The sequence below is a fragment of the Festucalex cinctus genome, chromosome 4 (assembly GCF_051991245.1).
Source record: "Festucalex cinctus isolate MCC-2025b chromosome 4, RoL_Fcin_1.0, whole genome shotgun sequence".
NCBI classification, from domain to species: Eukaryota; Metazoa; Chordata; class Actinopteri; order Syngnathiformes; family Syngnathidae; genus Festucalex; species Festucalex cinctus.
The window spans coordinates 32,027,903-32,043,460 of NC_135414.1; the positions used below are offsets into that span (position 1 = coordinate 32,027,903).

The 15,558-nt window shown below is 38.8% G+C and overlaps 1 protein-coding gene across 2 annotated transcripts; it reads left to right on the plus strand.

Annotated features, from left to right (window-relative positions):
• Positions 1-732: 732 nt before the first annotated feature.
• celf1 (cugbp, Elav-like family member 1) lies at positions 733-14,770 on the plus strand. Of its 2 annotated transcripts, none has more exons than XM_077520339.1 (13): positions 733-958; positions 2,872-3,059; positions 3,460-3,542; positions 4,650-4,698; positions 4,819-4,950; positions 5,322-5,401; positions 6,171-6,332; positions 6,417-6,486; positions 7,544-7,663; positions 8,375-8,488; positions 8,601-8,792; positions 9,686-9,829; positions 10,307-14,770. In XM_077520339.1, exons 1-13 carry the CDS (start codon positions 888-890, stop codon positions 10,432-10,434), a joined length of 1,533 nt encoding a protein of 510 aa, XP_077376465.1. In that variant the 5' UTR covers positions 733-887; the 3' UTR covers positions 10,435-14,770. The 2 variants fall into 2 exon arrangements, with proteins under 2 accessions (XP_077376465.1, XP_077376464.1); XM_077520338.1 differs by having other exon boundaries at positions 734-958; positions 4,816-4,950.
• Positions 14,771-15,558: the final 788 nt, after the last annotated feature.

The window sequence follows — 15,558 nt, forward strand, 5'->3', positions numbered from 1 at the left end:
TTAGAGTAGACATACACATTTAAAAAAATAAATAAAACCTTACCTATGAATGACGTATCCATTTTAAAAAGCTGATTTGGCCAATGAGCATAATGTTTGCCTTCCTGTTTTTGCAGTTGTCGTGAACGTACCATGACTTTTGTTCACATGTTACCAGGGCTGGACTGGCCATCTGGCATACAGGGCAGATGCCTGGTGGGCCAGCGTCTTTTGGGCCAATGCAGTGCTTTTTAATGATTATTTACCTACGTTTTACCCCAAGAGACTGGCCCATAATTTAGAGGGACCATTCTGTTAGCAACCTTGAAACGTCATCAATCAACATCATTAACAGAACTACATGATCAGCAGGAGTCGGGCCGGGCCAGCGGGCCAAATTCAAAACTTTTGTGTCAGTCCATAGCTACATGTTGCACACAAACGAATCAGGACAAACCCAAATTTGCAGCCTCCCCCATCCTTCTCCCCTGTGCCCGGAACTTAATTGTTGGCCCGCGGTGCTGCTAGTCCGCCAGGGATTACGGGGTCTTGACTGCGTTGCTGGCATTGACTCCCTCTTTTCATTCCCGCTGCCCGCTGGGCCTTATCGCCATCAATCTGACACGCTGTTTATCTGACGCTGCAGCCAGATCTGCTGGCCTAAGGAGAAATGCTCACAAAGGCCACGGGTCATCAGCATTTTGATTGTGGCCATCACGCCCTCTGGGGCCCCCCATCATCCCGACAGCCATCCCAGCTTCCTCCATAGGCCCTTTTCGCTGTCCACGCTGTCGTTTCCTCGGGCCTCATGTTCTGGGCTGCTCGTCCCTGCGTCGATCCAGTTGGTGTTTGTTGACTTCCAGCGGCTCGTCCTTGTTCTTGTCTAGTTTGGTCTTCTGCAAGCTGCCATGGCGTCTTTTAAACTGGATTTCCTCCCGGAGATGATGGTGGATCATTGCTCTTTGAATTCTAGTCCTGTGTGAGTCGCCTTTGTCACTATTTCTTCTTGTTCTGAAGTTGATATAATTTGGTGAAGACATTTCACTTCATCCCAAGAAGACTTCTGGTTGTAACAACTTACGCAACAGTTAAATCCAAAAGGCTTCTTCAGTTTTGAATCACACGTTCTTATCGGACTCTTATCGGACAACATGTCGTGATATTGCCAAACAAGATTTCTGGTTGTGTAGATCCAAGTCATGGTCATCCGCACAGTTTGGTTGGAGGCAACTGGACTGTTGTTTGTTGAAGATGTTTACCTTTTCATGCAAACTGCTTCTTCACTTTTGGATATTAAAAGCAGCACATCTATTAAAAAAGTCAGGTTGATTTACATTTATGCAGTTCTAGCACCCTCTGGTGGCTACTTTTTTAGTGCCGTTTAATTTTCACGAGGCATGTTTTGGCCCTTCTATGTTTAAAATCCACGCTAATGGTCAGATGAAGTGGAACGTAATATGCTTGTGAACATAGTCAACTCAATATGTGCGTGCATTAGCAAGTAAGTGCCTCAATATTAAGTATTATAAGAGAATTTATATTGTTTATATGCTTTGTTGTAATGTACGAAAGCACAATATTGTGGGTTTTTTTGTTTTAGTATGAGCTCATTTTATTTACAATATTGTGACCATTTTTTGTATCGCCAACCTTCCCACAATATCTTGATAATTATTGTATCGGGTACTTCATATCATGATATCTTATTGTGATTTTTGGATATCGTTACATCCGTAGTCGTCACTAGAAACGAGCTAAGAATAAAACCCACAAGCTGACATCACGGACCAAGATTTCTGATTGTCTATGTGTTGATTGTCATCCAAAAGTGAAGAAGCCTTACATCAATTAAAAGTGAAACCTCTTCAACAACTTTATAAAAAAAAAAAAAAAAAAAAAAAAAAAAGTTGTATTTAGTGGATATTGCCAGAATGGGTGAAGTTCATTCTGGGTAATTGTGTTGTGTTGTGGGTCTCGTTTCCATTCAGGAGCTTTGGTTTAAGTTTGTTTGATTAGAATGTGAATTAATTGTGAGATGAGAGTCAATAAGCAAACTCTTTCAAATGATTCTAAACGTGGATGTTTTGAAAATGTAGATATTGTTCCCGTGTAAACGTTTATAGAGCACACATGCGTATGGACACTTTAATTTGGGAACAGTCTTGGAACACAAGGCTGCTGTTTGTTGTTGTGTGCTGAAGATAATGAGCTCTAATGAAAAGAAATTAGTGTCATGAATCACACAGTATCGCTGCTAATAATCAAATGCAACATTAAAAGCATGTCTTCATCAAATGACTCTGAACATCACACCAAACGGAAGACCACGGGTTAAAGTGCTAGTATGCTAAACTGAAGCCCAAACAACCGTCTTTTTCTCATTCTGATGTTTTGGCGCACTTCCACAATGGTGACATCACTTCTCAGTCGAGGTGCACCGGGCCCTGATTTCCTTCGGATCGGTGATCCCTTAAAAGTAAACGGATCGTGTCATCGCCCTCCTCGGAGGTCTGAAAAAAAATCAGCCACTGTCCTTTTCTGCTCAGATGACTAATTGGCTTTTCATTTTGGTTTGACAAAACTCTTTATATGCAGTTGAAACGACCCGTTTGCATCTTACCACATATATTGTTCAATGTTTTGCAGTTCCACACACTGACAGTGACAAGGAATATAATGTTTGTTATGAAAAAAAACACACAAAAAAAACAGGGTCAGACTTTGTAAGAGATCGGGGATCGGCCAAAAAACGATCGCTGTTCCGGTAAATTAAGAAAAACACTACTGCTTTGCTCCGCGGCAATCACACAATGAATTTGTCTAAATCTACTCCCTAATATGATCGAAGGTACACGATTTGCAGTACTGACACTGTCACGTGTGCCTTTGCAGTGGCAAGAAGATGAACGGGTCCCTGGACCACCCCGACCAACCAGACGTGGACGCCATCAAGATGTTCGTGGGCCAGATCCCGCGATCTTGGTCCGAGGAGCAGCTGCGCGAGCTCTTCGAGCCATACGGCGCCGTCTACGAGATTAATGTTCTCAGGGACCGCAGTCAGACGCCGCCGCAGAGCAAAGGTGAGCCGGGACAAATGGAACACATGAACGCATGTTTTGTAGGGACGTAACGTCAACGGCAATATCGTGATATTGCGATATTAAAACTGCCACAATATCGTCGTTGTCATGTTCACGATATTCAAAAGCAGCACATCTGTTAAAAAAAGTCAGGTTGATTTCATTTGTGCAGTTCTAGCACCCTCTGTTGGCTAGTATTTTAGTGCAGTTTAATTTTCTCAAGGGATGTTTTGGCCCTTCTATGTTTATGTATGTTTATGTGTATGCATTGCTGTTATGTACAAAAGTACAATATTGTTCTTTTTTTTAATTTTTTTTACTTTTTTATTATTATTATTTTTATATTTGTGTGTGCGTGTGTGTGTGTGTGCGTGTGTGTGTGTGTGTGGTCTGGCGGCAGGATGCTGTTTCATCACGTACTACACTCGCAAGTCGGCCTTGGAAGCACAGAACGCTCTTCACAACATGAAGATTCTTCCAGGGGTAAGCGGCAGCGGTGGCGGCGTCCTTCAAGCTCGCCTTTCACAGCGCGCCGGTTTCCGTGGAAACGAGCAGCCGCCCTTTTTTAATGCAGCTCGCTCATCTTGACGGCGGTCCGCTTCAGTAGTTAAAGAATTTTCCATTTTAAGGCAAGGCAAGGCAAGGCAAGTTTATTTGTATAGCACATTTCATACACAAGGCAACTCAATGTGCTTTAAGTGCCTTTCTTGAGGAAAATATGGTCCAGATTCCACAATTTAATTAAAATAATAATAATAATAATAATAACTAGACTAAGTGCAATTTCTGGAGAAATTGCGTGGGAATGCTGAAAGCTGAATGTTAATAGCTGAATGCTAAGATATGAATGCATGTGGAATGCTTATGAAGTAAATTGAGAGATAAATTATGAAATGATAACCTCCTGGTTACTGGACAATGCGCTTTAGCAACTGTGCCAACGAGCAGTATCAGATACCTGGTAATGATGATAAGTTATATGTATGGAAGTGGGCGTGGAAAGTGATACTTAGAAAAAGTTCAATGTCTTTCCCATTGAAACTGAATGGGGGGAAAAAGTTGATGTTTCAAGCTAAATTTAGCATATACTTTAAGTAATGTGGAATCAGACGATATATACCTCGTGAGGCGTGAATTTTTGAAGCTAGTTGAAATTTGAACAATATAAATTGGAAGTATTATGTGGGAGTTGTTACGCGGCAAAAAAGTGTGGCAAATAAAAATCGCAATAACATATATGGGAATGCTTTTCAGCATTCCCATAATAATAATGAAGAACCATCACCACATTACAATGGTTTTGATCTTATCTTTGTCCACAATTTGAATTTCACCACAATTTGTTGGGCTTATCACATGGTGGCTTATTTATCAGTCACACTTAATAAAAAATGTAGTTTAAATGTGACCACTAAACTGGAGCTATAAATTAAATGTATTATTAATATTTTTGGGTGTCTTGGACCAGATGAATTGGATGTACGTTAAATGCGACTGTTTGATTTCGTAATTCATCAAGAAAAGCAAAGGTTCCGTGCACTGAATTAAATGGAAACGACGACATTGATGTTGAATCTTTCTCTCTTCTAGATGCACCACCCCATCCAAATGAAACCGGCCGACAGTGAGAAGAATAACGGTGAGGATTTTTTTTGGGGGGGGGTAATCGAATTCTCCATCATGATGCAATCGATGGTGTCGCGTGATGGTGCGAAATTGTCAATATGAGCGCGTGCGCACGTTACGTGTTCCGCAGCAGTGGAGGACCGAAAGCTGTTCATCGGCATGATCTCCAAGAAGTGCAACGAGAACGACATGCGCCTGATGTTCTCGCCGTACGGCCAGATCGAGGAGTGTCGGATACTTCGCGGCCCCGACGGACTCAGCCGAGGTGAGCGCCGTCTTCTCCGCTCAGACGCGCGTCGTACATTGGCCGCGACGGGGGACGGAATCGCATGCGCTTGTCGGACGGAGGGCTGCAATATACATAGCTAATATACACAATATACATTGAAGTGATTTGATTTATTTACTTTTGAAATCTTGCACAAAACGATTGTCACAGTTGAATAGAATTCCACAAACAAGTCATCGAATTTTGGTTGTCTTCTCAGCAGTTTAGAATGCAGTAAAAAAAAAAAATAATAATAATAACAAGTGTCCATCTGCTAACGTGCAACCTGTGGCTGTTCCCGTCCGTTTGTCCTGGTGTCAGTCAGTCCACTTCTGTTGTCGAACCACACGCGTGTTTGTGTGTTTCAGGTTGCGCGTTTGTCACCTTCACGGCCAGGCAGATGGCCCAAGCCGCCATCAAGTCCATGCACCAGTCGCAGACCATGGAGGTGACACGCATGCACTCAAACTTTAGCGGAACAAGTACTGGTGTCTTCTAAAGTTATTATAGTTTTGTAATTTTTCGTTTTAGTTAGGTTTTTATTTCATTTTGAGTTTTTTTTAATTGAGCTAGTTTTAATTCGTTTTCAGGGTGGTTTTGTTAGTTTTTACTCATTTTAGTTGTTTAATAAATGTTTAGTTTTATTTTAGTTTTAGTATTAGCTTTAGTTATTTTTTTAAAAATGTGTATTACTTGTGCACAATATTTAAAAAAAATATTTTTTTTGTTAGTTTTGTTAGTTTTATTTTAGTTTTAGTATTAGCTTTAGGGTGTTTTGTTTTTTGTTTTTTTCTTTTTAATTGTTTATTACTTGTGCGCGATATTTCAAAAACAGCATGGGAGCGACGCCATCTTTTGATGCTTTTCTATTGGCCGCTAGATGATGTCACTTCTGTGCGACACATTTTAAATCATCCTTATTCTGTTTCATATCAAAATAAATCGACTTTAAATCACATTTCAAATCATCCCTAAAGGCTCATGTATTACATTAATTACCAAAGACGAAAACAAAGGACATTTTTGTTATAATTAGTTAGTTTTAGTTTTGTAGTTTTGTTTTTTTTTAAGCATTTTTGTTTTTATTTTATTGTGTTAACGAAATTACTTTTTGAATTGTAGTTGTTTGTTTTTCGTTCACTAACATAACCTTGATTTGATGATGACACTGCGGATCTCCTTGGAGACGTGTTCACGTTTGCGTGTGTTGCGTTTAGGGCTGCTCGTCGCCCATCGTGGTCAAGTTTGCCGACACGCAGAAAGACAAAGAGCAGAAGCGCATGGCGCTGCAGCTGCAGCAGCAGATGCAGCAACTCAGCGCCGCGTCCATGTGGGGGAACCTGACCGGGCTGGGGAGTCTGGGGCCGCAGTACCTCGCCGTAAGCGTCCTGCCGGCGTCTTTATGGCCGTGAAAGACACAAAACAAACAAAAAAATGTTTGTGACCGTTTGCTGTGCGTCCAGATTTACTTGCAGCTGCTGCAGCAGTCGGCCTCCACGGGCAACGCGCTCGGCAACCTGCATCCCGCTTCAGGTGCGCCTCTACACACACCAACAGGAAAAACTTTCCTTCTTCCTTTGTCTCCTTTGTGTGCAAGGCACATGCTTCCGAATGGCAGTTTTGTATCTCTTGATTGGCAAATTGTGACCAGCCTCTGCATGGAAGGGGCGCCATCACGAATCCGACCGATCTTACCTCTCAATTGCGTGTCGGTACCGTTCACGCATGACAGCAATGCAGCAAAAAAAAAAAAAGGGCAGCTTTAATTGGCCGCGTGAAAGGGGGCACGTTTTATTTGTAAGATTGGTCATTTATTGATAAGCTTAAAAAAAAAGTTCGATCACTGTAAAATTTAGGAAAAATGTGCATAATAATTGAGTCATAATAAAGTCATTCATTCTTGAATTTGTATTATACAAGGATATAATTAATTCAATTCTAAATTTGGGTTATTTTAATACCGTTAGTACAAATTGTGAAATATATGTGTCAAATTTATTTTTTCTTTTTGTTAGTTTTTATTTTGTTTTGAGTTTTGTTTTTTAAATGTAGTTCGTTTTAAATAGTTTTCAGGGTGTTTTTTTTTTTTTTTTTTTAGTTTTTATTAGTTTTGGTTTTTTAATAAAAGCTTAGTGTTGTTTTAGTTAGTTTTAGTATTAGGTTTTTTTTTTTTTTTTTTGTTTTTTTTTAAATGTGTATTACTTGTACATAATAATAAAAAAAATACCATGCGAGCAATGTCATGTGAAGGTGCTTTTCGATTGGCTGCTGGGTAGATGACGTCACTTCTGTGTGACATACTTTCAAACGTCCTTATTCCGCTTCATATCAAAATAAATCTACTTCAAATCACATTTCAAATCATCCCCAAAGGCTCATGCAATAAATTAATTACCAAAGACTAAAACCAAGGACATTTTTTTCCCTATAATTATAGTTATAGTTAGTTTTGTAAACATAAAATGTACTTTCAGTTGGTTTTTGTTTTTTAAAAATTATTTGTGTTTTTTTATTTTATTTCATTAACAAACTTGTTTTTTGGATGCTGTTGAGTTTTATAGTTGACTAAAATAACCTTGATTCCCAACAGGTCTTAACGCCATGCAGAACTTGGCCGCCTTGGCAGCGGCGACCGCCAGCCAGGCCTCGGCGACCGGTTCCAGTGCCATGACGACATCAAGCAGTCCGCTCAGTGCGCTAACGAGCTCAGGTCAGAAGTCAGAATGTTGGAAGCTCTGATAACGATCTTGTTGATTGCAATCAGCTTGTGTTGGAAGAGGGAAAACCTCCAAAACCTGCAGGACGCCGGCCCTCGAGGATCAAGTTTGCCCACCCCTGGCTTAGACTGACAAAGTGGATTGGACCTTAAGCCATTAAATCCAAAATTTTACCACTTGAAGAGGAGAACAAAGGGAGGGAAAAAAATGACTAAACTCGCTCAAATATTAACTGCGATTAATCGATTGAATAATCAATAGATGAATCGATTCCAAAACTATCGGATGTAACACACTTTTAATGCAAAATTAAAATGATTAGTTGATAAATCAGTTGGATAATCAATAGATTAATCAATTCTAAAAATATTCATTGTAACACACTTTAATGCAAAGCTCAAATGAATCTGATTAGGGGATTAATCGATAAGCGAAGTGCGCATCTCAAATTCAAGGTGCATTATGGGTAGCGGCGTGGTGCATTGTGGGTAGGCAAAACTACCAAACGGTCATTGAAAATGAATTGGATCCGATGGAATTGGCTCTCCCTCGCACATGTGCAAACTTAATGCACATTTCGCTTATTGAATAATCAAAAGATTCATCAATTCCAAAAATATTCAATATAACACACTTTAATGCAAAACAAAAATTTCAGTTCAGGATTTCATCGTTCAGTTTCCATCCGTATTTCTTCATCTCAGGCTCGTCCCCCACCTCCAGCATTACGTCGTCCGTCAACCCCATGGCGTCTCTGGGAACGCTGCAGTCTCTGGCCGCCGGCACGGGAGCCGGCCTCAACATGGGCTCGCTCGCAGGTATGAAGCCCCGCCCTCCCGGGGCGGCCCTCGCCATTTTGATTTTTTGTCTCTTTTGTTTGGGTGGGGGTCCCGAATGCTCAACGGGTGTTCCGTACGGTTTGATAATCAGGAATGGCGGCGCTGAACGGCGGCGGGCTGGGCTCGGGAGGCCTGTCGAACGGCTCGGGCGGCACCATGGAGGCGCTGAGTCAGGCGTACTCGGGAATCCAGCAGTACGCCGCCGCCGCCGCGCTGCCGGGACTCTACAACCAGAGCCTGCTGTCGCAACAGAGCGTGTCGGCCGCCGGGAGCCAAAAGGAAGGTGAGCGAGCGCTGCGGGTCAATGTTTGTTTTTGACCGCCGATCTACGAGACCTTATACATGGGGAAGACAATGTAGATGTCAGCACGCCATGCTAATATGTTGCCACAAAATGGGTAGAACATGTGCACAAGAGGCTAACTTACAAAAACAACAATTACTCTTGAATTATCATATGTAATATTTCATTTAATTTTACATCTTTAATTTATTGTTTTAATTCATTAATTAACTGTAATTTAATTATTTATTAATTAAACTAATGTATTATAACATATATAATTTAATTACAGTTTAATTATAATATCTATTTAATTTAATTTTACGTATTTAACTTATTTTTTAATCGTTAATTAAATTTTTTATTAATTAATTAAAATAATTTAATAATGTTATATATATATTTATATATATATAATTTAATTACTTTTTAATTATAATATATATTTAATTTTTCTTATGTTGCTCCCATGCTTTTTTTTTTTTTTTTTTTTTTTTTTTTTACTAAAACTAATTCTGAAACTAACTAAAACAAAGCATTTATTAATTAACTAAAACGAACCACCATAAAAACAAAACAAAGTGCAATTTCTGGGAAAAATTGTGTAGGAATGCTGAAAGTTGAACGCTAATAGCTGAATGCTAGTGAAGGAAATCGAAAGATACATTCAGAATTATTCAAATTATTCATTCAAAATACAAAATTAACTCAATTTTAAAAAACTAAACTCAAACAAAATCAAAACTAACTCAAAAGGAAAAATTCAAAACTATAATTTTTGTTATTTCCTGTGCATGGAGCGTTATGCCTCTTTTGTGTCCACAAATGGAGCATCGACCGTACAGCAGAGATTTTTTTATTTTTTTTAATAAATGTGTTTGTTGGGTTTTCAGGTCCGGAAGGGGCCAACCTGTTCATTTACCACCTGCCTCAAGAGTTTGGCGACCAGGACCTGCTCCAGATGTTCATGCCCTTCGGCAACGTCATCTCGGCCAAAGTCTTCATCGACAAGCAGACCAACCTCAGCAAGTGTTTTGGTCAGTTGCGCTGCCGTACACAATATTCTAAATATCATACATGGGATATTAGTCATACATTCTTTTTAAGTCAAAACATCAAATGTGTTTTGAAATGTGAAAATTGAAGTTATTGCAAATTTTTCATAGAAACGTATGCAAAAGTGTCTTCCACAAGTCAAAGAGCGCTGATGAGTCTTCTTTGCCTGAAGACTTGCGTCCGTTTCCCCACCACTCTTACGAGGCGCTCCCCCTAGTGGCCCGCCAAGTCATTGCTCAATAAGTCATGAACAATGGAGCTGTTATAGTGGGCTGTATATTAAACTAGAAATATTGCGATACTTGCGTAGGCGTATCAATAATCTATCGGGAGACAAAGTATCATCGATATATCGTCACTCTCCTAATTGGAGGCGTATCGACATGAATGACATCATCATGTTGCGTTTGGAGGTTTGTAACCAAAGGAGCCGTCGGCCGTGTCGTCCCCCCTTGCAGGCTTTGTGAGTTACGACAACCCGGTGTCGTCGCAGGCCGCCATCCAGTCCATGAACGGTTTCCAGATCGGCATGAAGCGGCTCAAGGTGCAGCTCAAGCGCTCCAAGAACGACAGCAAGCCGTACTGAAGCGGTTCGGAGACGCTCCGGTAAGTTGCAGTTGGCAAAACGTTGCGGACGGAACCGGATTCTTGCCGTCTTGTGGACTTGGTGCACTTCTTGTTTTCCCTCCAGTGAGGACGACAAACTGCTGTGTTTTCTTTTTTGAACTCTTTTTGTTTGCTGTGCTACCTTTTGGATACCTTGATTGTTACCACGGCTTGCACTTGGACAGCTCAAATCGTTTTTTTGTTGTGTTTTTTTTTTTTTTTTTTTTTTTCTTTCCCCTGAATGTGCTTCAATTTTTCTTCACTGTTTCTACACTGGAACAAATGTCGCAGTCTGGCCACTCATTTGATGCCTATGCTGGGAATTCTTCCCGAGTCGCTATATATATGAGGGCTGCACAATATATCGGAAACATATCGATATCGTGATATTGGCCCATACGATATGCACATATAACAAGTTCCATATGAAATTTTATGCTTTTTGTCTGAATCTTACCAGTCAACCGCTATCTAAAATGTGCACAGCCATAAAAATCATTATATGTAATTACAATGAATTAACTAAGAATATATTGAGTTTGCTTATTTTGCTGCGTGAAAAATTTAATTCGTTCATTAGATCATAAAAATGTAATTTCCTTAGGTACATGTTAAATATTGCAATAATATCTGTCGCTATATTCAGCAACTATATCGCATGATGTTCCAATATCGTACAGCCCTCATATATATATATATATATAATATCATTTCTTTTAAAAAATGAAACTTTCTTTTTATTTGTTCACCACACACAAAGGGAAATATTTCAAATCTTTCAATTTTGCTGATTATGGCAGAAAGACACAAGAATCTTTTTATTTTTATTTTTAAATCCAGTGTTTGAGAAAATAATATATTCAACATTTAAATGTACAATGTGCGTGTGCCGCAATCAATAGAAAGTTTGCTATCGTAAATATTGAACGTGTATGTTCAACATTTTACGATTATCGCTGTGATACGAGAGTTAATTGAAATGAATTTGCTACAATTGTATCTGACATTGATTCTCCTTAAATGTCTCTGACAGGAGGTTTCTCGCTAGAAATATGTACAGTATATTCTTGATATATTTATAGTCGGATAAGGATCACTCAGTGAGTTGTGTATTTTTTTTTAGGAAGTCTTTTAATATATCGAAACCCTCAAATGGCTAAGATATACCGCATAGACTGCTACCTTGACTTGTGAGTGCCCCAAGTAGAATCGAGTAATCGATTATCAAATTAATCGACAACTATTTTAATAATCACGTAATCGTTTGGAGCCATTTTTTTCATTTAAAATTGCCCAAATCCTCTGACTTCTGCATAGCAACACTATTTTTTTTCCCACTGATTTCCATAGTCCTTCATTTAAAGAAGACGACGACAAATCAAAATTTGGCAAACATCTGTTTTTACTTTGGAAAACGATTACCCAACTGATAACATAGTTTTAATCAATACAAAGTGGGAGATAAGACAATCGATAGTGACAGCCTGAGCCCCAAATTATTGGACAAGCGCTCGCAAGCTTCAAATGACGCCGGTGAAACGAAATCCAAATGGACAAACACAACTCGGCTCACTTCCTGATGTGGTCCAGTAGGCCACGCCCCTCAAAGCACACATCCAACACGTGAACAACACTACATGGTTTTTTGTTTTTTTTTACAATTCTATTTTTCTTTATTGAAAGCATTTTTCTGTGTTTGTTTTGGGGCCTGCAACAGAAGAGAAGTTCTACATCAAGGTATCAGCGTATGTGTGGGGGAAAAAAAGAGCAATCGGAATGCAAAAAAAAGTGTTTGTTGTTGGAGTTTTTTCTTTCTTCACATCCACAAACGTCCCTGGAACGTCTCCCTCGTCGGATTGGAGCGCGGACGCTTTTTTTGTAAACACTGACGTGTATATTGAAGGCTCTGCCTCTTCTATTTTTATATTTCAAAAAGAAGAAAAAAAGAGATTTTATACTTCTCCTGTGTGCTGGGGAACTATTTATTGCCTAAATTATTTGATCTGCTGTAGTTTGCAACCACTAATGTGTGCGAACGACTCAAATGGATCTCCTGGTGTGCGTCTTGTGTCCGCCGTAGTATCCTTGTTGATGATTTAGAGTATTTTTTTAATGATTATTTATTTGTTCCTCCCTTATGCTGCTTTTATTGGTCCCATCAATAAACGTCGTCATGGTTACCGGCGAGATCCGCACCGAAAAGGAAACAGCAAAAGTTACGACACGCCAGTCAAGGCCAAACTTTTCTCATTCTACACAAACTTTTTTTTTTCAGAGCGAAAAAAAAAAAGTTGTAATTGTATGAGAATAAATTGACATTTTATTCAAGGCAATATCGAATTGCTATTCAATAATGTTATTGTCATTGTGCTCGATTCAGATGGATGCTTGTGGAAATTTACAAAAAAAAAAGCTTGAGTGCAAAATAGAACTTATTTTTCCCAAAAGACTATTCTCATTATGCTCGTAACATGAACACTGTATTTGGACTTTTTTCAAGAAAAGTATGACAAAAAGGAATGCCTTGATTTTTGTAATATTGTACTTTTTTTTTTTTTTTTTCCTTGGGAAAAAAAAAACACTGCTTCATTCTGGGAGTATTTCCACATTATTCTTAGAATATTCCAACTTTTTTCAGATTTTTTTTTTTTTTTAGCTAAAAAAATGTTGCAAGATTCTAACTTTATTACCACATTATTCTTAGAATATTCTATTTTTTTCTTATTTTTTTAGCTAAAAAAATGACACAAGATTCTGACTTTATCATCATAGGTGTGACTTTATTTTTGTAATCTTGTACTTTTTTTTTTTTTTTCTTGCGGAAAAAAACACCACTCTTTATTCTGGGACTATTACCACATTATTCTTAGAATATTCCAACTTTTTTCTTATTTTTTTCTTTTTAGCTAAAAAAAATAATGCAAAATTCTGATTATCATCATAGGTGTGATTTTTTTTTTTTTAATTGAAAAACTTCATTCAGATATTATTCCAATATTTTCCTTCCAAAATCCCACATGTCTTGAAAAGTCTTCAGAGTTGAGTTCCAGTTTATGACCAACTGCACGCTCTGGTTGGCTGACTCCCACGTCACTCACCAGGCCAGGCCCCGCCTTTTTTGAAGCCTCACACATTCAAAGTCACGGATATTACAGTGCAGAATTTGATGATGGCTACCTCGAGTGAACAAAAATGAATCCCTCAACCTGACATACACATTTGTGGTAGTATTGCATACTCCCCAATCATTAATACATCATATTTCATATGCTTGTATTGGTATTGTTTCATAATTCTAAATCAATTCTGAACCAATTACTTGAATAACCGACGGGTAGTCGGAAGAATAATTTATTGTTAAAATATTCGTTAGCTACTTTCCATGTCGTCTTTCTCCATCCGAGCATGCCACTGACTTTTTCTTCAAATCTTTATTTTTTTTTTTTGTGCCTGTCGACGTCCCCACCAGGAGGTTTACTTGTAGTCGTTTGCCTTCCTTGCCGGCCGGGCTGCCCCGAAGACCGACACCCGTCGTTTCCCCTGCCTCCAAAAAGTGGCTATTATTATTATTATTATTATTATTACTACTATTATAGCTGAGAGCTGAGGTCACATGAGACATTGTGATTTTCTAGGAATGCTCATTTGGAACTGTGAACACAGGCAGAGACGTATAGCAATCGTGTTGCGTCATTTTGTTTTTGAATTATCGTGACAAATCATGAACGCGTCTTCACATAAATTCATAAGAAGAAGCGTTTTTTGTTTGTTTTTTTGTTTTTTTTATCGACGGTCCTTCACTTGGCGTCCCGGTCGGCCTCTTGGAGTTGTTGTGCTTTTGTGTGTCTTGACACAGTGTTGTGTTTGAGTGCTGGCGTGTGTCGGAAAATTTTTTAGAGGACGTGCGGCGCCCGAGGCGTGCCTGGAGGGGTGCAGCATTTCATCGTGACCACAAATAATAATAATAATAATAATAATAATAATAATAATAACCAACTTTACCTTGATGAAATGATTGCATTCAGATTTTGCTGGCCTGAAACGCGATTTGATATGTTGCCCCAAAAATCGTTTATTTCGGCTTCAGACATCCGAGAAAAGAAAACCAACAAACATCCTTTTGAATCAGTTCATAACCTGATGTTCCTTTAACAGATGTTATTATTATTATTTTAATATCGTGACAGGCCGACGGCGCTAAATTATGGGAGTTTTAATATCATGATATCACGATATTGCTGTTATTGTTCCATCCCTCCGCCTAATAGGACGTAGAAAATGTGATTAGTTGTGATGATGAATTAAAAAAAAAAGAAGATCACTACAACAATTATAACTGTTTACATCCTTCTATGATTTATAGTGGCCACTAAATGCAAATTTATGTCAAATGATAACAATTTCACGTCCAAAAATGAGCCGTTTGTGTGTACGTGGTCTTTTTGCAATATTGTGGTCACGAGTGAATTGCCTCACCCGCGTCATGTTTGGCCTGCCGTAAATGAAAAAAAAAAAAAAGAAGTGCTGATTCTGTTGTGGGGCGTTTGTCACTGAATGCTAAGCTAGCTGCTATGCTAGCAGCCGGCGAGGCGTCGTTAGCCGACTAATAACGAAGACGAGACGGTGGCGGCGGCGCTCGTTTTTTACGATGCATGTTTTTATATCTGCACTGAGATTGTTGACAAAAATATATTTGTATTCACTTGTGGAAAAATGACAAATAAACTGGTGCCAAATGTTGTTGCTCTTCTTCATTGACTGCTCGCACGTGCGCACATTATTTCAGGTGGCGCAACCACAAAGCTGTTTTTTTTAAACATTTTTCTTCTGTTTTACTGAATATTTTTTCTGTCATAAAAAAAATGTTCAGAAAAACAGGGGAAATTTTTTTTTGAAAAAAAAAAAAAACAGGGGGAAAACCGATGCTGTTTTGTTTTTGTTTGCAAAAAATAGAGAGCACCCCGCCACAACCCCCCCAAATACGAGAAGAACATGGAAACCCCCCAAATTTTAACCTCCAACTTCAATCGCACAACAAATGAGCATTGCTAGCAAAGTTAATTTTACTGTATTTACAATAATTCTGGTTCTCTGCAAAAGTCTA

Bases quoted from the DNA above. Each gene is read 5' to 3' on its own strand.
- celf1 (XM_077520338.1), top strand. From the start codon at position 888: ATGGCGTCTTTTAAACTGGATTTCCTCCCGGAGATGATGGTGGATCAT. The intron at 3,060-3,459 runs GTGAGCCGGGAC...GTCTGGCGGCAG, and splicing joins GACGCCGCCGCAGAGCAAAG to GATGCTGTTTCATCACGTAC. The intron at 5,402-6,170 runs GTGACACGCATG...TGTTGCGTTTAG, and splicing joins ACCAGTCGCAGACCATGGAG to GGCTGCTCGTCGCCCATCGT.